Here is a 24,296-nt window from a genome sequence, read left to right as displayed (position 1 = left end):
GGGATGTTTGCAAACCTGAGGTGTTCTGTGTTTTGCTCTTGTCACATTAAACCAGCGGTGGGCAACTGCCTGGGGCCACCTCATTGCCCCCCCCTCCCGGAACCCACCAGGGCCACACCCCATCCCTGCCAATATTGCTGCTGCAATTTCCATCTTTGTTTGCAAGCAGATCGTGCCCCTGGGAGGCCTCTAAGAATGTGTTTCCACTTGCAGACAAGGCGCACGCATTCCCCACACACCTTGTTATCTTGCAAAATCCCTGCAGTTTTTGCTGCTGCAGCAAATTCAGCAGCAGGGGCAGAGGGCTGCAGAAATGGTCATGGAGGCCCCATGTGGCATACTTGTGGCCCACCTCTGCATTAAACTCATGTCTTGTCGCATGTCCCTAGAAGGCCTAGAAGGGACATAGTTCCTACCCAGAGCATTTGCAAGTCTTCATAAAGTGGGCAAGACAGAGGTAGAAGGGGGAAGTTGGGGATTGTGAGATGATTTGTAGAGATTGGGAGCTAGGGCAGAAGCAAGCTTCTGGTGACATACTGTTAGGGTTCCGATTCTTCAACCCTATACTGTGATTCTTCTTTTCAACTTTCATAATTCAACTGGTTTCTCTCTCCCCTTTTCCAACCCACGCAGAATTGACGTGCACCGGAAAGAAAACGCCGGGGCAGCAGAGAAAGCAATAAGCATCCATTCCACCCCAGAGGGCTGCTCTGCTGCTTGCAAGATGATACTGGAAATCATGCAGAAGGAGGCAAAAGACACCAAGACGTAAGACCAGGCGATTGTTGGTGTAAACTGTTAGCTTGACTCATGATTTCATCGTGGTGCAGGGAGAGGGGAGTAAGGCCCAGAATTCTTCTAGAGCAGGCTTCCCCAACCTGGGGTCCTCTGAATGTGTTGGACTGCAACTCCCAGATGAGTTGTAGTCCAACACATCTGGGGGTATGAGGTTGGGGAAGGCTGCTCTGAGATTCTGAAGGGGAAAGGCCTGCTCATCCCATGCCATTTATAGCTATTGGTTTATTTAGCTCAGTGGGGGTCCCCAAAGCAGTACCAACGGGCACCCAATTTTTAGTTTTTTGGTTTTTCCATTTTTTAAAATATACATACATGAATTTGTATGAAATGCATACAACTTTCTCGCAATTATACATAGGCTTCACCAAAAGTGGACAAATATCCAAGTAGGATCCATTTGAAGGTGCCATCTATATGCCACCTGTTCAAATATTGAAAGCGTTGTAAGGTCTTCAGTCCATTGCATTATAGCAGGTGAGTGTTTATCCTTACAACGTTGTTCTTTTAGCTGTCCAAAGGGCACAGAGAATCCATTTACGCCAACCATTTGTTAATTTCCACGAAGCAGGTAAATAATTTAAAAGAGCATGTACATCAGTGAGTATTAAAGACTATTCCAGTACAGAATTTATCGGTGTAATAACCTTCCCACAAAAAGAAGCAACTGCTGGACATTGCCAAAACAAATGTGTCAAAGACGCACCACCAGCAATTCACCAAATGAGACAGTCCGTTATTAAAGAGACATAGCGGTGTCCAATAGACAAAAGTTTTTGCTGAATAAGGTGCAGCCTAAGGACGGTAGACATGGCAGGTAGGTGCCAAAGCAGTGATCCACTGACTGGGCATTTTGTGGTGGTGAAACTGCCAACAGCAGTTTCTCAAAGTCCTAAATGTGCTCATGGATCCAAAAAAGTTGGGAGCCCTGGCTTAGGGATTGTCTTCACCCTGAGTTAGTTTGACTGGCAGCTGCTCTCTGGAGTCTTTTTCCAGCACTGCTATCTGGAATTCTTGCCATTGAAGATGCCAGAGCTTGGAAGTGGGACCACCCACGGGACCACCCACGTGTTTTGCCACTGAGCTCTGGCTGCTGCCATTTTTTTTCTTTCACAAGCCAGCTCGTGCTTCATGGCCACTGTGAGACAAGAGGGGTCTCAGCTGATACAGATGCACATGCCTGCTTCTCTAATGCACGGGCCTGCATTCATTCCGTTTCCCACTCTTCCCTAAAGAATAATCCAGTTTGACTGAACTCGGGATAAAACTATGCAAACTTTATTTATTTATTTATTACATTTCTTAATTGCCCATCTGGCCGATCACCCGGCCACTCTGGGCGATGTACAACAGTACAATTTAAAAGAGTAAAGTTACACATTAAAACATCCTCTAAAAATACCCTAACCCACCCCAAATGCCTGCCTGAACAACCAAGTTTTCAATGTGTGGCGGAAGCTCATTAAAGAAGGAGCTCATTAAATTGCTCATTAAAGCAATTTAAGAGCTCATTAAATTGAGAATACTTACAGATCTCAGTTTGATAATAACACTTAACATTTGTATAGCACTTTCCAGCGTCCAAAACGCTTCACATGCATTATTGAGTTGCATTCCTTATGACAGGGGTAGGCAACATGTGGCCTTCCAAATGTTTTGGCCTACTATTTTCATCAGTCCTCACCAGCATAGCCAATGGTGAGGGATCATGGGAGTTGTAGGATAAAAAAAATACCTGGAGGGCTGCAATTGGCCCACTCCTGCCTTACAACAACCTGAAAGGTAAGCCAGTAGTGTTACACCCCACATGGAGGGACGGAGGTTAAGAGAGAGTGGCTTGCTTAAGGCCACCTAATGAGTTAGTGGCAGAGGTGAGATTTGACCCAGACACTTCCTGATTTGTAGCCCAGTTTCAGTTCAGATTGCCTAACAGTGCAATCCTATGCATGTCTACTTAGAAGTACATGCTACTGAGTTTAATGGGATCACTTCCAGGTAAGTGTGTATAGGATTGCATCCTAAGTGTATTTATAATAATAATAACAACAACAACAACAACAACCACTTTTAAACGGCTTATTTACAAAATTAGTTGCCAGCTTCTGTATGCTAAAGCTGTTAGCCTAGGCAAAAGTCTTCCTTGTTGTAGTTGTTTATTCGGTCAGTCGCTTCCAACTCTTCGTGACTTCATGGACCAGCCCGCACCAGAGCTTCCTGTCGGCCATCGCCACCCCCAGCTCCCCCAAGGTCGAGTCCGTCACCTCCAGAATATCATCCATCCATCTTGCCCTTGGATGGATGATATTCTTCCTTCCACTGTCCCTAGCATCAGCATCTTCTCCAGGGCGTCCTGTCTTCTCATTATGTGGCCAAAGTACTTCAGTTTTGCTTTAATATCATTCCCTCAAGTGAGCAGTCTGGCTTTATTTCCTGGAGTATGGACTGGTTTGATCTTCTTGCAGTCCAAGGCACTCTCAGAATTTTCCTCCAGCACCACAGTTCAAAAGCATCTATCTTCCTTCGCTCAGCCTTCCTTATGGGCCAGCTCTCGCAGCCATAGGTTACTATGGTCTTCCTATTTGGGCTGAAAGGCAACTTGTACATTTATAAATAAATAAAATACCCTCTCAATCCACTCTCCTCTCCCCCCCTCAAGCGCTGATGAAGTACCCCTGAAAATCCTGGCCCATAACAACTTTGTGGGACGGCTGATCGGCAAAGAGGGCCGCAACCTGAAGAAGGTGGAGCAGGACACCGAGACAAAGATCACCATCTCCTCGTAAGGCTTTTGGTTTCTCCTCCCCCATTTCAGTTCCTCCTAAAAACAACAATGGCGGGTCTTGTGATACCCTAAAGACAAACACATTTATTCTGGCATAAGCTTTCCTGGACTGTCCCTAAATTCCAGGCTAACTCCGTGAGTCATTAAGGTGCTGCAAGGCTCTCTTTGCTGCAATAGACTAACATGGTTACCCTCTGGAAATTCCTTTAAAAACGGTATTCCATGCTGCTTGGAACCTGGCGGCGCCCCTCCTGCCCTTCTATACACCGACAGCAAGTGCGAACGTGCCGCAGCACGAGGGGCGTTTCTGAGGCTGTGCTGAGGGATGGCGTTTGCTGGGTTCTGGACAGGTAGTCGTCCTTCTCTGTGAAAGGGAGAGGCTAGAACAGCGATGAGAAATTTCTGAATGTGTATCTTAGCTCCTGAGCAGCTGTGTCAGGCAGAAGGCTGGTACAGGATTGGTTCTGGTTGCAGAGGCATCTTGCCTTCTGCTTTCTAGGGAGCAGCAAATTTTGGAACATTCTCTCCCACCGTCTCTCCTCCATGACATCAAGGAGGTCTCCATGGGTAGAGCTTGCTAGCGCAGCCCCCTCTGCTGATCCCTTGGTTGTATGCAGGACTCCTTGTGATCTCTGCCTTCGTCTATGATGCAGTGCTGTGGCATGTGACAGTGGTGTGGGGCCTTGTGTGAAATGAACATGCGGGAGAATCACGGGCCACGGGAGCTTCCTGGATGCTTTCGATCGTAGATGGATCAAGTGCAAAAATGGGGTCAGGTGGATGACGAGCTGCTAGCCGAGTGTTTGTGGCAGTGTTCCGTCCTACAGTTCGTTTGTGTGTCCCCCTTCCTCCCCTCCAGCCTACAGGACTTGACGTTGTACAACCCCGAGAGGACCATCACTGTGAAAGGTTCCATTGAGAACTGCTGTAGAGCGGAGCAAGAGATCATGAAGAAAGTGAGGGAGGCCTATGAGAATGATGTGGCAGCTATGAGCGTGAGTGTGTTTCAGTCACATCTCTTCTTTCCCTGGGATTCAGAGGCTCTTGTGGCATCCCACAGGCAGCAAGGGGGACAAGCGTGTCTGTCTGTGATCAGTGCCTTTCCATCAAAACCAACTGATTTGTATTAATAAGGCAGCCTTCTGCATCCTGGTGCCTTGCGATTGTTTTGGACTTCGACTCCCATCAGCCCCAGGCAACCTGGCCAATCGTCAGGAATGCTGGGAGTTGTCACCCAAAACATCAGGATGGGGGAAGGTTGTAATGAAGTCTCTTTCAAAAGCCATTACCTGTAGTTGGCATTTACATAGATCTGTTTAATAAACTTTGGTAGGCTATCATAGTACAACAAATGATATAGGGACTGATGGCAGGTAAAAGAATCTTCTGGACTAGAAACAGTTGTGGACTAAATTGGAAGGCTGTGCTCAGTTAATTGGCTAAAAGGTAGGCTGCTAAAGGTCTAGATGGGGGAAGAGCTTTTATGAAGGATTATATGCATCTGTCGATTCGAAGTAAATACCCTGAAATACATTTAGTGGAAAGGCAGGATATAAATTAAAGGCAAAGGCATGAAATAGAGACGGTTGGTTACAAATTGTTGTACCTACCTATTATTATTGTTACTACTAGTAGTCGTGGCAACAACAGTGGCAGCAGCAATACATAGAATCCACATAGAGCTTTTTGAGCATTCAAACTGCTCGTGTACCGTCAATTCTGCTCGTGTACCGTCCACCCCGCTGCACGACTGACTCCCTGGCCAAGGTGCTTGAGGTGGTCTCTGATGTGCGTGTACAGTCCCCTAACTTACTGGTGTTGGGGGACTTCAACGTACATTCGGAGGCCATCCTCACAGGAGAACCTCGGGACTTCATGGAGACCATGGCCTCCTGGGAGCTGCACCATATTCTAACTGGGCCCACCCATGTAGGCGGTCATGCACTAGACGTTGTGTTTGTTTCTGGAGAAGTGGGGAGTGATCTGGAAGTCGGGGGTATATCCACCACCCCCTTGTCATGGTCAGATCACTATCTGGTGACGTTGGACTTCTCGGTTCCACAACCCCTCCGCAGGGGTGGAGGACCCATTAAAATGGTCCTCCCCAGGCGTCTTATGGATCCAAATGGATTCCTGAACGCGCTTGGGGATTCTCTGGGGCATGCCAACGGCCACTCGGTCGAGACCCTGGTGGGTGGCTGGAATGCCGCAATCACTGGGGCATTAGATCAGGTGGCTCCGAAACACCCTCTCCCCCTGAACAGGGCTCGGACTGCACCATGGTTCAATCCGTGGTTACGAGCTCTGAAACAGGAGGTGAGACGGCTAGAGCGCCGGTGGCGGAAGTCTCGCTCCAAAGACGATCAGACACGGGCTAGAGCTGTATCTTCAGCCTATCATGTGGCGGTGAAGGGAGCAAAAAAGGAATATTATGCTGCCTCCATCGCGTCTGCAGAGTGCTGTCCCAGGAGGCTGTTCCAAGTGTTCCGGAGCCTGGTCGGTCCTGTGGCTCCTGAACCACTGGAGCATTCTAAGGCCTCCTGTGAGGCCTTGGCAAGGCACTTTGCAGATAAAATTGATCAGATTAGGTGTGTTACTCTGCACGCTGTGGATACAGTTAGTGAGCAAGAGGCGGCCTGTGGCAAACCGGTTTTGTGGGATCGGTTCCAGCTTCTTCCTCCTGATGAAGTGGACAAGGTGCTTTCATCGGTACGGCCGACCACCTGCTTACTTGATCCTTGCCCATCCTGGCTCATTATGAGCTGCAGAGAGAGACTGGGTGAGGGGATCAAGGCGGTGGTGAACGCCTCCCTTGAGGAGGGAGTGATGCCATCAGCCCTCGAGGAGGCTGTGATAAGACAGCTCTTAAAGAAGCCCTCCTTGGATCCTCAAGTTTTGAACAACTTTCGCCCAGTCTCAAATCTGCCATTTTTGGGCAAGGTGATTGAGCGGGTGGTGGCGGTGCAGTTGAAGGCACACTTGGAAGAAACTGATTATCTAGACCCATTTCAGTCGGGCTTCAGGCCTGGGCATGGGACAGAAACGGCCTTGGTCGCCTTGGTAGATGATATGAGGAGGGCTCTGGATAGGGGTGAATGCTCCTTCCTTGTTCTCCTCGACCTCTCAGCGGCTTTCAATACCGTTGACCACGGTATCCTCCTGGACCGCCTGGAGGGGTTGGGCATTGGGGACACCGTATTGCGGTGGTTCCGTTCCTTCCTCTTCGGCAAGTACCAGAGGGTAGCACTGGGAGAGGTTTCGGACCCGTGGCCACTTACTTGTGGGGTGCCACAGGGTTCCATCCTCTTCCCGATGCTATTTAACATCTATGTGAAGCCGCTGGGGGCTATCATCAGGAGGTTTGGGGTGCAGTGTCATCAATATGCGGATGACACGCAGCTCTACCTCTCGTTTAAATCTTCACCAAGGTTGGCCGTAGAATCTTTGTCCAAATGTCTGGAGACGGTGAGTGGCTGGATGGGGAGGAATAGGCTGAAGCTGAACCCTGACAAGACCGAGGTACTTTTGGTGGGAGACAAGAGGAGGCTGGGGGATGTTGACCTGGTGTTGAATGGGGTACGGCTACCCTTGAAAGACCAGGTCCGCAGCGTGGGGGTCATTTTGGACTCCCAGCTGTCCATGGAGGCTCAGGTGTCAGCTGTGAGCCAGACAGTGCTGTATCAACTCCATCTGATACGGCAGCTATGCCCCTTCCTTCCCGACCATCTGCTCCCATCGGTAGTACATGCCCTGGTCTCCTCTCGTTTAGACTACTGTAATGCGCTCTACGTGGGGTTACCCTTGAAGACGGTTCGGAAACTGCAGCTGGTACAGAACGCGGCGGCTCGCCTGATTAAAGGCAGCCGCCGGCGAGATCACATCACTCCAGTGCTGAAGGAGTTGCACTGGTTACCAGTTGTTTTCCGGGCCAAATTCAAGATGTTGCTTTTGACCTTTAAAACGCTATATGGTTCTGGCCCAGCCTATCTTAAGGAGCGCCTCCAGCAGCACCAGACAGGGTGCTTAACAAGATCAGCCTCGGATGGCCTTCTCTCTGTCCCATCAGCCAGGACAGCTAGACTGGTGGGGACGAGGGAGATGGCCTTTTCTGTGGTGGCCCCCACTCTTTGGAACTCCCTCCCTAGGGAACTCCGTCATGCCCCCTCTTTAATGAGCTTCCGTCGTGCATTAAAAACGTTGTTGTTCAGGCAGGCATTTGGGGTGGGTTAGGGTATTTTAGAAAATGTTTTTATTGTAGAATTTTATTGTTTTAAACTCTTTTTATTGTATGTTGTACATCGCCCAGAGTGGCTGGGTGACCAGCCAGATGGGCGATAAATAAATTTAATAATAAATAAATAAATAAATAAATAAACTGCAGCAATCTTTAGAATGATCCTGTATGTTAGGGATTTAGATGCAGGACTGAGGCCAAGAAATACACTCTGGTTTGGCGATCAGAAGGACCCATGTGGGTTTGTGAACTCCCCCTTCTCCCTTTTTATCTGGGTTCCCTCCTCCACTTCCTTACCATAGTCTGCAATGACATCTGAATTGCCACACTGTGGTTAGTGCCTTGCCTCCAAACCACAGTTTGCAAACCACCATTTGAAGGTGTGCGCTAACCATGGTTTGACAGTTTGGATGTCATGGCAAACTGGCTAGCAAAAACCAGGAAGTGGAGGGGGCAACCTGTGCGTGTTAGGGGAGGAAGGGGGAGATCTACGAGTCTTCAGGGGTGCACCTGATTGCCAAACCAGGGTTAGGCATTAGGTGTGAATTGAGCCATATGCAGCTTGCGTAAGGCTGCTAGTAAATTTGTGAGAACGACTGGCACCTCCCAGTTCACAGCTCACACTTTACAGCTTGCACTTTAAAGTGCTTAGTGGACATGTCTGGGGCTCATTGCTACGGGGTTCTTTTCGTTTTCCGGGCGCAGCAGACCAGTGTGCGGAAGTCTGGTTGCATCGGGGGGAATGGGAGGCTGTATCTATCAGTGTGCTAATTTGAGCTTTAACGCCTTACACCCATAGGGATCTTGCTTGTGCTCCAATGTGTAACTGGGCTCTCTAGCTCCATGGGTGCAGTCTTATGTATGCAACCTTTTGTTGCTTTTTTAGTTCTCCAGAACAGGGCAGATGGATTGATTGTAATCAGTTAGTGCTACCTTCCCCAACCCGGTGCACTCCAGATGTGTTGGACTACAACTCCCAGAAACTCCCAAGTGGCTGGGGGTTTGTGGGAGTTGTAGTCCAACACATCTGGAGGGCACCAGTTTGGGGGAAAGCTAAATTAGTGGGAAGCAAGGCTACCTCTGCTCTAAAATAAGTGTTGCAGTGTTGACAGAAAAGTCACAGTAAAAACGTAAAATAACCCTTCATCTCCACTGTCTTGTTGTCTCTTTTTATTTCAGCTGCAGTCACACCTGATACCTGGTCTCAACCTAGCTGCTGTTGGCCTCTTTCCTGCCTCTTCCAATGCTGTGCCACCGCCTCCTAGCAGTGTCTCTGGGGCAGCCCCATACAGTTCTTTTTTGGTAGGCTTGACCTCTGCTTCTATACAGAGAATGAGTTACAAGGGATTGTTCACCCCAGCCACTAAACCACTCCCCAAAAAGACAACTCGGTGATACACCGAGTTGGGTTTTGGACTCGATGGCCTTGTAGGCCCCTTCCAACCCTACTATTCTATACTATTTTATGATTCTATACACATGCTGGTGTTCCAGGACCTCTCTTGGTGCCCTACAGTTTTCCAGCTAGGATTCGAGCTTCTGCTTTTGGTTTATAAAGCTCACACAGCACAACCCTCTACATGTCTACTCAAAAGTAAGCCCCATTGAGTTCAGTGGGGCTTACTCCCAAGAAAATGAGTATAGGATTGCGGCCTTAAAGCAGTGATGAGGAAGCTTTTTCCAGTCGAGGTCTGCCTTACCTTGGTCAGAATCAGTTGGGGTCCACATAAAAACATAAGAAGAGCCGTGCTGGATCAGACCAAGGTCCATCTAGTCCAGCATTCTGTTCACACAGTGGCCAACCAGCTGCCTGTAGGAAACCCACAAGCAGGACATGAGTGCAACAGCACCCTGTAGTCCCTCTTCCCCAGCAATGGGTGTATATAGGCATACTGCTTCTGATACTGGAGGTAGCATATAGCCATCAGGGCTGGTAGCCACTGATAGTCTTATTCGCCATGAATTAGCCTTATCCTCCACATTCCGGCAGTGACCTTGGCCAGAGCCAAAATTGGGAGGGGCCAGGGCCAAAGTGGGGTGGAAGTTGGAATGAGGCTGTCAGGCCGCAGGGTCCCCACCTCTGCCTCAGAGACTGCTTTCTCTTTGCCCCAGTCTATATCTCTTAAGATTTTTCATCAGCTTTTTCTTCACAATAGCCCATGGAATTTCAACCTCTGGGGAATGACGAGAAGTTTTTTTGGTAGTAGTTTCCGTGATAATTTGGTTCCTTGCAGTAGTTTCCCAGAGCCCAAGCTTGGACTGGAAACTTTTAGGGGTGAGGGGGTGAGAATACAGGCAATTATTTGCCAGAATTAAGCTAATGCAACAGGCTTTACCAGCCCACCGCCTTCCAGGTATGTTGGACTACAATTCCCATCATTCCAACCAGCAGGACCTTTGGAGATGCTAGGAGTTGTAGTCCAACACATCTTGAGAACCCTGGATTGGGGAAGGCTGCAATACAAGGTGATTTTAATTTCCTAACCTTTGTATTTCTAGAAATGGCAGGATACAATTCTCACTATAGGAATGCACCGGAGGGCAGTAATATTAAGTGGCAGAGTACTATATAGGGGCTAGATGTCCCACACTTCACTTGTGGAAGGTCAGCTCAGATTTCTGCACTGTTTCTGAGCCTTAATTATTCCACATTTCCCAAGCCATTCTACAAAAGGAGAATCCATGCTGGATGGAGTGATGGGTAGACAGGGATTCAAACCGGACCTGAACCCAGAACCGGAACAGACCGTTATTTTTTCCTGAATCTGAACCATTACCTGAAAGTCTCTGTTGAACCTAAACTGGAACACCCAAAGAGAAAAAGAATCAGTTTACCCGTTCAGAGTGAGGATTCAGAACACCTGATGTGGCAGACTCTCTGGTTCCACCAGGATCGGAATGAATCAGAATGAGCACATAAAATAAAAGCAACAAGTAGGAGGAGTTATATCTTTTGGGTTTGCCCAGCCCAGAGACGGGGGAGAATTGTATTTGATACGCATTTTTAAGCAAACCAACTTAATTTGTAGTTCCCAGGCTAATAGGTTTATTGGAACACAATTACCATCCACATGGCACATTTCTCCAATTTTGCAGTTCTTGGCTGCAAAATTGTGTACAAAATGCATATATTAGGCTGGGGTGGGCAACTTGTGTTTCTCTAGATGTTTTGGTCCGCAACTCACATGATCTCTCTCCGTGGCTTATGCAGGTTAGGGCTACTGGGAGTAGTAAGGAGTAGTAGTTGTCCACCCCTGCATTAAGGAAACCAAAAAGTGTGATGGTTTGATTCCCTGATCATAACCATGAAAAAAAGATCACTAAGGCTGCATTCTTAAACAGACTTACAAGGGAAGAAGCCCCATTGAATGCAGTGGGACTTACTTCTGAGTAAACATGCATAGCATTGTGCTGTAAATCCCTCCCCTCTCCCCCTAAGTATCCACCGTGTATTGAATCACCATCAGCCCAGAGGAGGCTGGTGGCTCTGATGTCAGTGGGGTGGTGAATCCACTCCGGGTTTCAGTCAGAACCAGTCAGAAATCTACAGGAGCACCTTGGATAGCTCCTGTAGAGTTCTGGCTGGTTCTGACTGAAACCCGGAGTGGATTCACTGCCCCACTGACATCAGAGCCTCCACTACTTCAACCGCAAACAAGTGAATTTGTACCAAAACTGACCAGAGGCCAAAGATTGGCCTCTTTGGGATCCCAGCCAACTGTTTCCCAGATGGTAACCCTCCATTTGCCAATTCAGCCCTTCCGTGCTCACAGCAACTCCTGTCTTTGGGTCCTGTAAAAGGGTTTTCCTCAGCCAAGCTTTTTCTCCTTTGTACCTATTTCAGAATAAGTATGATCTATTTACAAAGCAGTGAAACTTCCTCTGCCAGTCTCAAGGCACTATTGGTACACAAAAGAAGAGTCCTAGGATAAAAAGTCCAAAGAGCTTGCAGACTCATGGTTCTTGGCCCACTGCCGCCTCTTTTATCCTCTCCCTTGAGATCTCTGCCTCTTCGTCCTGTCCATCTTCCCAACCAACCCCCTGCTTCCCCATTCCTGCTGCATTCCTGCTGTTAGCATCCACCCCCTCCTTTTCCCAGAACCTGAGTGAGTTCCAGCAAAAGTCACATACTATTTCTCTTACAAAACCTGCACTAAACATTATGTGACATCATCTCAGTTCAGCCAATGGTGAGAGGGTGTGGCAAGACAACAGTTTTCAGCCTAAGGTTAGATCAAAAGGGGATATCCAGTATGACCGGGAACTTATTGACGGCCACAAAAACTTTCTCTCGGCAGCCTCCTGAGCAAGAGACAGTGCACGTCTTCATCCCTGCCCAGGCTGTGGGCGCGATCATTGGCAAGAAGGGGCAGCATATCAAACAGCTTTCCAGATTCGCAAGTGCTTCTATCAAGGTGCCTGCTCCTTTCTGTTTCTTCGATGCTTTAATCCCTGTTCTTGATGGGTGGCTGTAAAATTCGGTTGATGGCAAAGAAGAGAAACAGGTTCTCAGGATGCAAAAGTGAATTTATTGTAAGAAGCCCTTCTTACAATAAATTCAATTTAGCATCCTGAGAACCCTTTTCTCTTCTTGTGATCTACTCTGGATGCTCACCTCCGTTTGTTTTCTTGCAAAGCTTGGTGTAAGACAGCTGCTGGCGTGTTGGTTTTAGGAAATGAGGCAGAAACGTCCTAGGTAAGATGGTGGCCTCTGCATTGCCCAGCTTCTGCAGGTGAGAGACCCAGTGTGATGCTAGGTTTAAAGAGTTGGAGTGCCATCCACAAGGAAGTTCTCCCCATCAGTGCAGTGGGGAACGTCCCTAGTGGATGATGCCTTTTGACTTGAATCTGGGTATTGCTGCAACTGTTTATAGGGCCTTGAGCCAAGTCACTTGAGAGGAGGGGTTGGAATGCAGAATGAACCCCTCACACAGGTTTTGCTGGCTGGCCTCGTTGCTAATGAAGCAGTTCATCTTACGTTCCTCCCCTTGTGTCCTCCAGATTGCTCCTCCAGAGACGCCGGATTCCAAAGTGCGAATGGTGATAATCACTGGACCACCAGAAGCCCAGTTCAAGGTTTCTTTCCTCCCATTTTGGCATGCATGTTTTTTTTAATGTTTTTTTTTTTGCAAGCATGTAATTACAGGGGGCTTGCACACAATGACAGGAATTACCTTTTTCCTTATTTCTAAAAAGTAACTCTTGATTTAACGTGACTCAAAACGATGCACGTGTAAAAATTAAAGCATCATCAGACATTAATTAAAATGGGCCAGCAGCCATTGCAAAAGCTGTAAGGCAGCCTTCCCTAACCTGGAGCCCTCCAGATGTGTCAGACAACTATCCTCATCAGCGATGGGAGTTGTAGTCCAACACATCTGGAGGGAGCCAGATCAGGAGAGGCTGTAGTAAGGCAAGCCTTGAAGACCAAGGTGACATTCCAGGTGTGGGAGAAGTGTTTCAAATATCCTTTCCCTGCATTCCAAAGCATTTGTCTTCAGGGCAGAGCATGTGAGTGCAACCGCTTCCTCCACACGCTTACTGTTACCTCTGCCTTCACCCTTAAATCTAAACCAGTTTCCAAAGAACATGTCAAACAGTGACATTCAGTAATAAGATTCATCACCTAGAAAGCACCTTCTTAACAAGGAAACCCCTTTATTTGAGGCTGTAACAGGAAGCAGGGAAATTGGCAGGTGGATCTGTCTGAAATGTGAGTCAGTCCCACATTCCAAAGCATGGGTGCCGCCACTGAGAAGACCTTGCCCGGCACATGACTGGGTCATGGGTAAAAGAAGGAGCATGAGTCTCCCCTGCCAATCAAAGCGAGCTGGGAGATACATTGGGTGAGGACAATTCCTAAGCCAGGGGTCCCCAACCTTTTTGGATCTGTGGGCACATTTGGGAAACTGCCATGGGCACCACCACAAAATGGCTCCTATGGAGGATGTGGCTAGTCACATAATGGCTGCTGTGGGGGCCTGGCTAGTCCAGAGGTGGCGGGGGGTGGGAATTGCGAGGCTAAAGGCTGGGAGGGAGGGGGAAATGGAAATAGTTGCTTCCTGGCCCACCCAGTCTTCTTCCATCCACACAGACCTTTCCCTTTTGCTCTCTCTCTAACTCTCCACTCCTAGCCTCTAACCTTGCTATTTCTCTCCCCTAACCCCTTTCCTTTCTATTTCTCTCCCTTCCTAGCCCCGCTATTTCTCTCCCCTCCACCTCTTTACCTTGCTGTTTCTCACCCCTCCTAGCCTCTAGCCTCACTCTTTCTCTCTCCTCTACCCCTTTGATTTGCTTTCTCTTTGTGCCTGCTGAACAGCTGATCAGTGGCATGTTCAGGAACAGGAAGGAGAACTTGGCATCCTAATGTTTTTTCAGTTCTTTATTTAAAAAAACAAACCCTCGAGCAGGGCCTATCACTGACACCCACCCTGGGCACCCCTTTTAAAAAACATGTTTTAGTGCTCTGGTCAGGCCTGGGCAGCTGGGTCCTGGGGGCCGCCATTTTTATTTCCCCATGATAGTGCTAAGTTGGGAGCGTTGGGGGAAATGAAAATGGCGGCTCACAGGCATCCAATGCTGATTGGAGTGTGGCTGCCGCCTGCCACTACCAGGAAAGCTTGCTAGGGCCCAGCTGTGTAGGCAGGGCCTGCCTGAGGGGAACTTGACAAGGGCCCCCTCAGAACTGGAGTTGGCCCTGCCCAGGAGGGCCGCATTAGCGAAACAATCATGGGAGGAAGTTCCAGAGTCCTCTGCCCTGCCTTCTAGACTGTGAAATAATGGGGAGTGTGTAGATGCACCCTGGAAAGGCATAGAGTGGGTCCTATTTTCAGGGCCAGCCCTTTGAGGCCACCACCTCAGGCAGCAGATGGCGGCGGGCAGCAGTTACATCCTGCTGGCCATTCCTTCCAAGCATATTGCACACATGCTGTTGCCCTGCCTTGGAGGACAGGGGTGTGTGTGTCACATGGCTTGTCCTGCGCTCCATAACCTAGCCTCCGCTCCCCAGACATGGAGGAGGAGGCTATATCCCACTGCTGGTGCTGAAGTAAGATCTAACTGCAATTCCTGTCAGCTTTCGTACATGACATAGGGTGCGTATGTGTGCGTGTGTGTGCAGGGGCATTGCTAGGCCTGGGTTCATGGGGCCCCAGCCCTGGATCTATTCCCCATAGCGTTGGATCTATTCCCCAGAGACGTAAGTGCCCATTGGTGCCAATGGAAGATTTGTTTGTTTTTTAAAATCAGCTTAATTGGCATGCAGGGGACAATTTTCAAGGGGGATTGCAGCTGGGGAGGGAAAGGTTTACTTGCCTTAAAAACTCAGACGAGCCATGCAGGCTCAGACCAAGGGTCCATCTAGTCCAGCATTCTGTTCACACAGCGGCCAACCAGCTGTTGACCAGGAAACCACAAGCAGGACACGAGCGCAACAGCACCCTCCCACCCATGTTCCTCAGCAACGGGTGTACATAGGCTCACTGCCTCCGGTACTGGAGGCAGCACACAGCCATCAGGACTAGTAGCCATTGATAGCCTCCTCCAGGAGCAGGCATTCCCACAGACTGCATTGCCCCCAAACCCCAACACTCCCCTGCCTGGTCATTAAGCTTAGAAATCTTTGCATGGTGCCAGCAGTGGACTGTTCCTAAGCTTAGTTGCCGTGTGTGTGTGTGGGGAGGGGAGGGTATTTCCAGTTGGTATTTCCCTGTACACTGCCCACCCCCCCATCCCATCTCCACATGGTAAGCAAGCTTAGGAAATTTTTTTTGATACCAATGGAAAGATTGGGCCCCAAATCTTTTAGAGAGCAATCTTATGTTCCCTAGAGAGTGTCTGGGGGACACAGGATTTTTTGGTTTCCCAGCTCCAAGCTTGTAGACAGCACTACGAGCTCGTAGCTGGGAAACCGTGCTCCCCCCCGCCCCTTGTAGCTCACGTGGAGAGAACCGAACTGCCACCAGCTCCCTGCTCAGAGCATGGAGGGGTGAAAACGGGGCGTTCCTGGCGGCGGGGATGGGAGGAGACCACAGATGCTGTTTTAGACAGTTTCCTATGTGGTCTCCAGCCCCATTCCTGCCCCCTCCCTGAAGCCACACTTAGATGTGTGAAAACACGCATCTAAGGCAAAGTGCAGGGTGGCTGCAGCACGGAGGGAATCCTCTCCTCTGTGCTGCTTCTGCCCTGCATTGGATAGGCAATTGCCTTCAGGGGAGGTCAGGGGCACCCGTCTATCTCTATAGGATGCCCTTAGTTGCCTAGCAACGCCCCTCTGTGTGTGTGTGTCTACCATCTTGTCCTTTGCCTCAGGCAGCAAAATGTCTTGGGCTGGCCCTGCCTCCTCTGGTAATGTTCACAAGAAGAAAAAAGACCTGGAATAGGAAAACACATTCCTCTTTAAAGAGGAGAGTGTCTCTTCCACACCCTTTCCTACCCACAGTGTAAGCATCTGTAATCTCTACTTAATGCACGCCTGACATGAGCTGCCAGCGAAAGCATTCGTGTGGATTGTGCAGAACGTGGAGGAATCCAGCAGTGGTTTCCGTGGCTGCAACAACACTTGTTCCAATGGCTGTGGTCACGGGAACTGCTGCATGCACGGGCCGGTTCACCTGGACATTTCTCTGTGCAACCTCCTCTGTGCCGTGGAGGGCTGTGGCCACTTGCATATCAGGGAGGTTGGTTGTGAACGGGCTCTTGAAGGAGCTGAAACACATGGCATGTTAGTGAAACTGAAGTCATGGTTTAACATGAAACAGTGGCCTCTTCTGGATTGTTCTACTTGTGTGGTGAATTTGGGTAAAACGTAGTATCCAGTGCTAGTCCTACATAAAGTAGACCCATTGGACTGAATGGGGCTTAAGTTTGTTGTGACTAACTTAGTGGATACATACAGAGATGACTTAGTGGATAAAGTAGCAGTTACAGGAACTCTGGGGGAAAGTGACCATGTTGTACTTCAGTTCTTGGTTCTGAAGGAAGCAAAAGCTGAGTGTAGTCAAACGTGTACCCTGGATTTTAGGAAAGCTGATTTTAATAAACTCAGAACAATGATCAGTAAAGTCCCATGGCAAGCGACTCTAACAAGAAAAGGAGTCCAAGATGGGTGGGAGCTTTTAAAAAAGGACATTCTCAAGGCACAATCACAGACAATTCCAACAAGAAGAAAAGGTGGACGACAACAGAAGAAGCCAATGTGGCTTCACAAAAAGCTTAGGGATGACCTGAAAACAAAAAAGGACACATATAGGAAGTGGAAAGAAGGCCAAGTAACAAAGGAAGAGTACAGGCAGGTAGCATAGAATTGCAGGGATGGCGTCAGGAAGGCTAAAGCTGAGAATGAGCTGAGGTTAGCGAGGGATGCTAAAAACAACAAAAAGGCTTTCTTCAGCTACGTGCATAGTAAAAGGCAGAGGAAAGAAATGGTTGTTCAGCTGTTAAATAAGGATGGCAAAACGATAACAGATGACAAAGAAAAGGCAGAGGTGCTCAATTCCTACTTTGGCTCAGTCTTCTCCCAAAAGAGGGTCTATGAGCGCCCTGGCAAAGGCGAAGTACAGGCTGAAGGGGCAGGATTGCAGCTTGAGATCGATAGGCATATGGTCAAGGAACACTTAATTACTTTGAATGAGTTCAAATCTCCAGGGCCAGATCAACTGCATCCTAGAGTAATAAAGGAACTGGCAGAAGAACTCTCAGAACCGCTGTCTATTCCCTTTGAGAAATCATGGAGGACAGGGGAAGTGCCAGATGACTGGAGGAGGGCTAATGTTGTCCCTATCTTCAAAAAGGGCAAAAAGGAGGAACCTGGGAACTACAGACCAGTCAGTCTGACATCAATCCCTGGGAAAATTCTGGAGCAGCTTATAAAGCAATCCATCTGTAAGCACCTTGAGAACAATGCAGTGATTACTCAAAGCCAAAATGGATTTTTCAAGAACAAATCCTGCCAGACGAATCTGATATCATTTTTTGATCAAGTAACCTCCCTTGAAAACTAAATGGATCAGTACAACCAGAGATATGTCGGTATACCATCGGAAGATGGGTGTCAGGGTGGACACTGAGCCCATAGAATCCCAGAGTAGTTCTGATGCTGAGGAAGAGCAGTTGCTCCTTCGGGAGAGGAGCGCGCTCCTTTTTTCCCAGGACCAACAGCTGACGGAGATTCCTCCCACCCACATTCCTAGTTTAGAAAGCAGTCCAGGGAGTGACTCAGCACAGATAGCAGACTGAGGGGGATGCGCGGCGCAGACGCAGAGAGCGGCGCCAAATGGTTCGCGCTCAAAGAATGGTTGCGCCCAGAGGATCCAAGGGAAAAGGGGAGGGATTCTCCCTAGTCCTTATATTCAGGGGTCTGCCAGTAATTTCCCTTCAAACGGGGACCAACTGTTCCAACTTAGGGCATAGGGATGCTGCTGCTCAGATCTAGTTGCTACCTGTAGAGCTGTTAAGTTATAAAAGAAGAATAAAGCTTTGAAAAGAATCCCTTTGTCTGTGTCTGGACTTGGCTACTGGATTAGACTGAGAGAGCCCTCCAAGGAGCCCTTGACAATGGGACTCCCAGGTCGGAAGATGGTCAAAATGCTACTGGGAAGGAACAGAGGATAAGTTCAACTAGCCCCAGATGTGATGACGCAGCTAGCTCAAAGCCAAAAGGACAGCTAGCAGCCGATGGTGCTGATGGTGAATGATGAATCCAATGTTCTAAAGATCAACACACCATAGGAACCTGGAATGTAAGATCTGTGAGCCAGGGCGAATTGGATGTGGTTACTGGGGAGATGTCAAGATTAAATATAGACATTTTGGGTGTAAGTGAACTGAAATGGACTGGAATGGGCCACTTCACATCAAATGGCCACCAGATCTACTACTGTGGACAAGAGGACCACAGAAGAAATGGAGTAGCCTTCATAGTTAATAATAAAGTGGCTAAAGCAGAGCTTGGATACAATCCAAAAAATGACAGAATGATCCCAATTCGAATTCAGGGTAAGCCATTTAACATCACGGTGATCCAAATATACACCCCAACCACAGATGCTGAAGAAGCAGAAGCAGATCAGTTCTATGAGGATCTGCAGCACCTACTGGATGATAGTACGCCAAACAAAGATGTTATTTTCATTACAGGAGACTGGAATGCTAAGGTGGGTAGTCAAATGACACCTGGAATTACAGGCAAGCATGGTCTGGGAGAACAAAATGAAGCAGCACATAGGCTGATAGAATTTTGCCAAGACAACTCACTGTGCATAACAAACACTCTCTTCCAACAACCTAAGAGACGACTTTATACATGGACTTCACCAGACAGTCGACACCGAAATCAGATTGACTACATCCTTTGTAGCCAAAGGTGGCGGACATCTATGCAGTCGGTAAAAACAAGACCTGGAGCTGATTGTAGTTCAGATCACGAACTTCTTATTGCACAATTTAGAATCAGACTAAAGAGAATAGGGAAGATCCACAGATCAGTTAGATAGGAGCTCACTAATATTCCTAATGAATATGCACTGGAGGTGAAGAATAGATTTAAGGGACTAGATTGAGTAGATAGGGTCCCGGAAGAACTATGGACAGAAGTTCGCAACATTGTTCAGGAGGCGGCAACAAAAAACGTCCCAAAGAAAAAGAAAACCAAGAAGGCAAGATGGCTGTCTGCTGAGACACTGGAAGCAGCCCAAGAAAGAAGGAAAGCAAAAGGCAACAGTGATAGGGGGAGATATGCCCAATTAAATTCAAAATTCCAGAGGTTAGCCAGAAGAGAGAAGGAATTATTTTTCAACAAGCAATGCGCGGAATTGGAAGAAGATAATAGAATAGGAAGGACAAGAGACCTCTTCCAGAAAATCAGAAACATCAGAGGTAAATTCCAGGCAAAAATGGGTATGATCAAAAACAAAGATGACAAGGACCTAACAGAAGCAGAACAGATCAAGAAAAGGTGGCAAGAATATACGGAAGGTCAGTATAGGAAGGATAATAACATCGGGGATAGATTTGATGGTGTGGTCAGTGAGCTAGAGCCAGACATCCTAAAGAGTGAGGTTGAATGGGCCTTAAGAAGCATTGCTAATAACAAGGCAGCAGGAGATGACGGTATCCCAGCTGAACTGTTTAAAATCTTGCAAGATGATGCTGTCAAGGTGATGCATGCCATATGCCAACAAATTTGGAAAACACAAGAATGGCCACCAGATTGGAAAAGATCAACTTATATCCCCATACCAAAAAAGGGAAGCACCAAAGAATGTTCAAACTATCAAACAATGGCACTTATTTCACATGCCAGTAAGGTAATGCTCAAGATCTTGCAAGGTAGACTCCAGCAATTCATGGAACGAGAATTGCCAGATGTACAAGCTGGGTTTTGAAAAGGCAGAGGAACTAGAGACCAAATTGCCAATATCCGCTGGATAATGGAGAAAGCCAGGGAGTTTCAGAAAAACATCTATTTCTGTTTTATTGACTATTCTAAAGCCTTTGACTGTGTGGATCATCACAAATTGTGGCAAGTTCTTGGTGGTATGGGGATACCAAGTCATCTTGTCTGCCTCCTGAGGAATCTGTATAATGACCAAGTAGCAACGGTAAGAACAGACCATGGAACAACGGACTGGTTTAAGATTGGGAAAGGAGTATGGCAGGGCTGTATACTCTCACCCTACCTATTCAACCTGTACGCAGAACACATCATGTGATGTGCTGGGCTCGATGAAGCCAAGGCTGGAGTTAAAATCGCTGGAAGAAACATTAACCATCTCAGATATGCAGATGATACCACTTTGATGGCTGAAAGCGAGGAGGAGCTGAGGAACCTCATGACAAAGGTGAAAGAAGAAAGTGCACAAATTGGGTTGCAGTTAAACCTCAAAAAAACCAAGATTATGGCAACCAGCTTGATTGATAACTGGCAAATAGAGGGAGAAAACATGGAGGCAGTGACAGACATTGTCTTTCTAGGTGCAAAGATTACTGCAGACGCTGACTGCAGCCAGGAAATCAGAAGACGTTTACTTCTTGGGAGGAGAGCAATGACAAATCTTGATCAAATAGTGAAGAGCAGAGACATCACACTGACAACAAAGGTCCGCATAGTGAAAGCAATGGTATTCCCTGTAGTAACCTATGGCTGCGAGAGCTGGACCACAAGGAAGGCAGAGCGAAGGAAGATAGATTCTTTTGAACTGTGGTGCTGGAGGAAAATTCTGAGAGTGCCTTGGACTGCAAGAAGATCAAATCAGTCCATACTCCAGGAAATAAAGCCAGACTCTTCACTTGAGGGAATGATATTAAAGCAAAACTGAAGTACTTTGGCCACATAATGAGAAGACAGGTACCCTGGAGAAGATGCTGATGCTAGGGAAAGTGGAAGGCAAAAGGAAGAGGGGCCAACCAAGGGCAAGATGGATGGATGATATTCTGGAGCTGACGGACTCGACCTTGGGGAGCTGGGGGTGGTGACGGCCGACAGGAAGGTCTGGCATGGGCTGGTCCATGAAGTCATGAAGAGTTGGAAGCGTCTGACCGAATAAACAACAACAAAACCTCCCTTGTGGACTGTGGGAATGCTGTAGACATAATATACCTCGACTTCAGCAAAGCTTTCGACAAAGTGCCCCATGATATCCTGATGAGCAAACTAACTCAAAGGGGGCTAGATGAAATAACGATCCGGTGGATCCACAGTTGGCTACAGAATTGGACTCAAAGAGTGCCTATCAATGGGACTTTCTCAAACTGGGGAGAGGTAACGAGTGGCATACCACAGGGCTCAGTCCTGGGCCCAGTGCTCTTCAACATTGTTATTAATGACTTGGAGGAGGAGGTGCAGGGAATGCTGATCAAATTTGCAGATGACACACAATTGGGCGGGATAGCTAATACTTTGGAAGACAGAAAGAAAAATCAAAGTGATCTGGATAGACTGGAGTGCTGGGCAGAAAACAACAGAATGACATTTAATAGGGATAAATGCCAAGTTCTGTACCTAGGAAAAAGAAACCAAATGCACAGTTACAAGATGGGGGATACGTGGCTCAACAACACGACAAGCGAGAAGGATCTTGGAATTCTTGTCGATCACAAGCGGAATATGAGGCAACAATGTGATGTGGCTGCAAAAAAGGCAAATGCATTTTGGACTGCATTAATAGAAGCATAGCTTCCAAATCCCTGGAAGTACTAGTTCCCCTCTACTCAACACTGGTTAGGCCTCATCTGGAGTACTGTGTCCAGTTCTGGGCACCACATTTTAAGAAGGATGCAGACAAACTGGAGAGGGTTCAGAGGAGGGCAACAAAGATGATCAGGGGACTGGAAACAAAGCCCTGTGAGGAGAGACTGAAAGAACTGGGCATGTTTAGCCTTGAGAAGAGAAGACTGAGGGGAGATAGGATAGCGCTCTTCAAGTACTTGAAAGGTTGTCACAGAGAGGAAGGCCGGGATCTCTTCTTGATCATCCCAGAGTGCAGGACACGGAATAATGGGCTCAAGTGACAGGAAGCCAGATTCCAGCTGAACATCAGGAAAAACTTCCTGACTGTTAGAGCAAGACGACAATGGAACCAATGACCCAGGGAGGTGGTGGGCTCTCCCACACTGGAGGCGTCCAAGACGAGGCTGGACAGCCATCTGTCAGGGATGCTCTGATGTGGATTCCTGCATTGAGCAGGGGGTTGGACTCGATGGCCTTGTAGGCCCCTTCCAACCCTACTATGATTCTATGAAGTTGCCTCATTCATTTCAGTCATTCTACTCTATGAGGGACTAACATTGGATACCACCCAGGGACACTTAAGCAGTGGAGGCTGGTGGCTCCGATGTCAGTGGGGCGGTGAATCCACTCTGGTTTTCAGTCAGAACTCTGAAGGAGCTGTCCAAGGTGCTTTAGAGTTCTGACTGAAACCTGTAGCAGATTCGCTGCCTCACTGACATTGGAGCCACCAGCCTCCACTGCAGCTAAGGAGCTGTTCTTGGGGGCTACTTGACTGCTGTGGAAATCCTGAAGGGAATCACCAGGTTTTGAGGCTTATGCCTCTTACAGATGTGTTGCAAGACTGCCTTGTGTTCCAGCACCCTTCCCTAGGCCAGTGCCCTCCAGATGTGTTGGACTGCGAGCCTGATCATTCCCAGCTAGCATGGCCAAAGACCCCGGTCATTCCCAGCTTAGCATGGCCATTGGCCAATGAAGGTAGTTGCCATCCAACGCATCTGGAGGGCACCTGGTTGACAAAGGCCACATTACAGTTTTACCAAGTGCCTTTTACAGATCCACCTTGTATCTGCAGTGTATGCCCCATAATGCATTCAGTGGATATACACACATCAATTTCAACACATGGGCACTGTGAAAACACGTGGAGGAGAACCCTGACTGATGTGACTCCTTCTGGCATGTTATGTGTTTGTGTATATGTGTTGGGGGTGGGTACACGTAATGAATTGAATGTCATATATACTAATAACAAGCTCATTCTCTGAGTATGGATCCTTATGTAGCCAAAACAGCACCATCCACTCACAAGAGGGAGGTTTTATCAGGCTTCAGGGAATCCTAAGGTTTGCAGTAGTACACCCCCCCATAAAACAACAACACCCTAATTTGGGGAGGGGGCTGAGGGGAAGAACCAAAAACAGCCCAGTGAAGATTCTTTGGGAGCACTGAATGCTGTCAGTTGAGGAGGGGGATTGGAAAACTGCAGGTGGAATGGAGTCTCCTGAAAGAGGGCATGGCTGGCTGGCTGGCTGGAATCCTGAACAGAAGCCTCAACACTGTAATAATTTGTTCCAGGTCCGACCCGTATACATCTGGCTCCTGTGGTCCTTATTTAGGTTGGCTGCCTCTTTAAGCGTATCAAGTTGGAACACATATTTTAATTTTGGTCATATTTTGCTGCCTCTTATTATTGCTGTGGTTATTATTTAAGCATCACCATTACCTTTATTATGTCACAGTCCATGTGCATGATGCTTTACAGAGTAACATAAACAAGCAAAAAAGAGAAGGCCCTGCCCTGAGAAGTTTGCAGTCTAAATCTCAGCAGTAAGGGAGGCAAGTGGGAATGAGGGGCTATCTTAAAATGCATTCCTGGACTTTTCAAATTCTAAACACTCCTTAGTTTTTGAGATGGGGTAAGGCTAGGAAATATCTGTACATCGCCTCACTCGTCATTCAATAGCTCTGTGGTCTCTTTATTTTCTCCCCACCTTTCAGGCTCAAGGGAGAATTTACGGAAAGCTTAAAGAGGAGAACTTTTTTGGGCCCAAAGAAGAAGTGAAGCTAGAGACACACATCCGCGTCCCTGCCTCGGCCGCAGGGAGAGTCATTGGCAAAGGAGGCAAAACAGTAAGTTCAGGGTTGAGTCACCCAAGGCGCCCTTGGAAACAAACTCCTGGGGGCAGCTGGGACTGCTATGCTCCAAGCTAGGGCATTAAATGATGCGGCCTTTGTAGGACTGAATGAGGATGCTGTGT

The 24,296-nt window shown here is 47.9% G+C and overlaps 1 protein-coding gene across 2 annotated transcripts in view; it reads left to right on the top strand.

Annotated features, from left to right (window-relative positions):
* The window catches only part of IGF2BP1 (insulin like growth factor 2 mRNA binding protein 1), a 117,268-nt gene that overhangs the window by 69,270 nt on the left and 23,702 nt on the right, over positions 1-24,296 (top strand). For both annotated transcript variants that reach the window (XM_084804815.1, XM_084804816.1), the window contains 7 exons: positions 634-768; positions 3,452-3,574; positions 4,437-4,572; positions 8,991-9,113; positions 12,110-12,226; positions 12,813-12,887; positions 24,037-24,168. In XM_084804815.1, coding sequence (XP_084660941.1) covers positions 634-768; positions 3,452-3,574; positions 4,437-4,572; positions 8,991-9,113; positions 12,110-12,226; positions 12,813-12,887; positions 24,037-24,168 — 841 coding nt within the window. The remainder of the gene's footprint in view (positions 1-633; positions 769-3,451; positions 3,575-4,436; positions 4,573-8,990; positions 9,114-12,109; positions 12,227-12,812; positions 12,888-24,036; positions 24,169-24,296) is intronic.

This window comes from Heloderma suspectum, chromosome 6, assembly GCF_057233095.1.
Source record: "Heloderma suspectum isolate Gila_16-S chromosome 6, 16-S_ref, whole genome shotgun sequence".
Classification (NCBI taxonomy): Eukaryota; Metazoa; Chordata; class Lepidosauria; order Squamata; family Helodermatidae; genus Heloderma; species Heloderma suspectum.
This window is presented reverse-complemented; position numbering and strand designations above follow the sequence as displayed.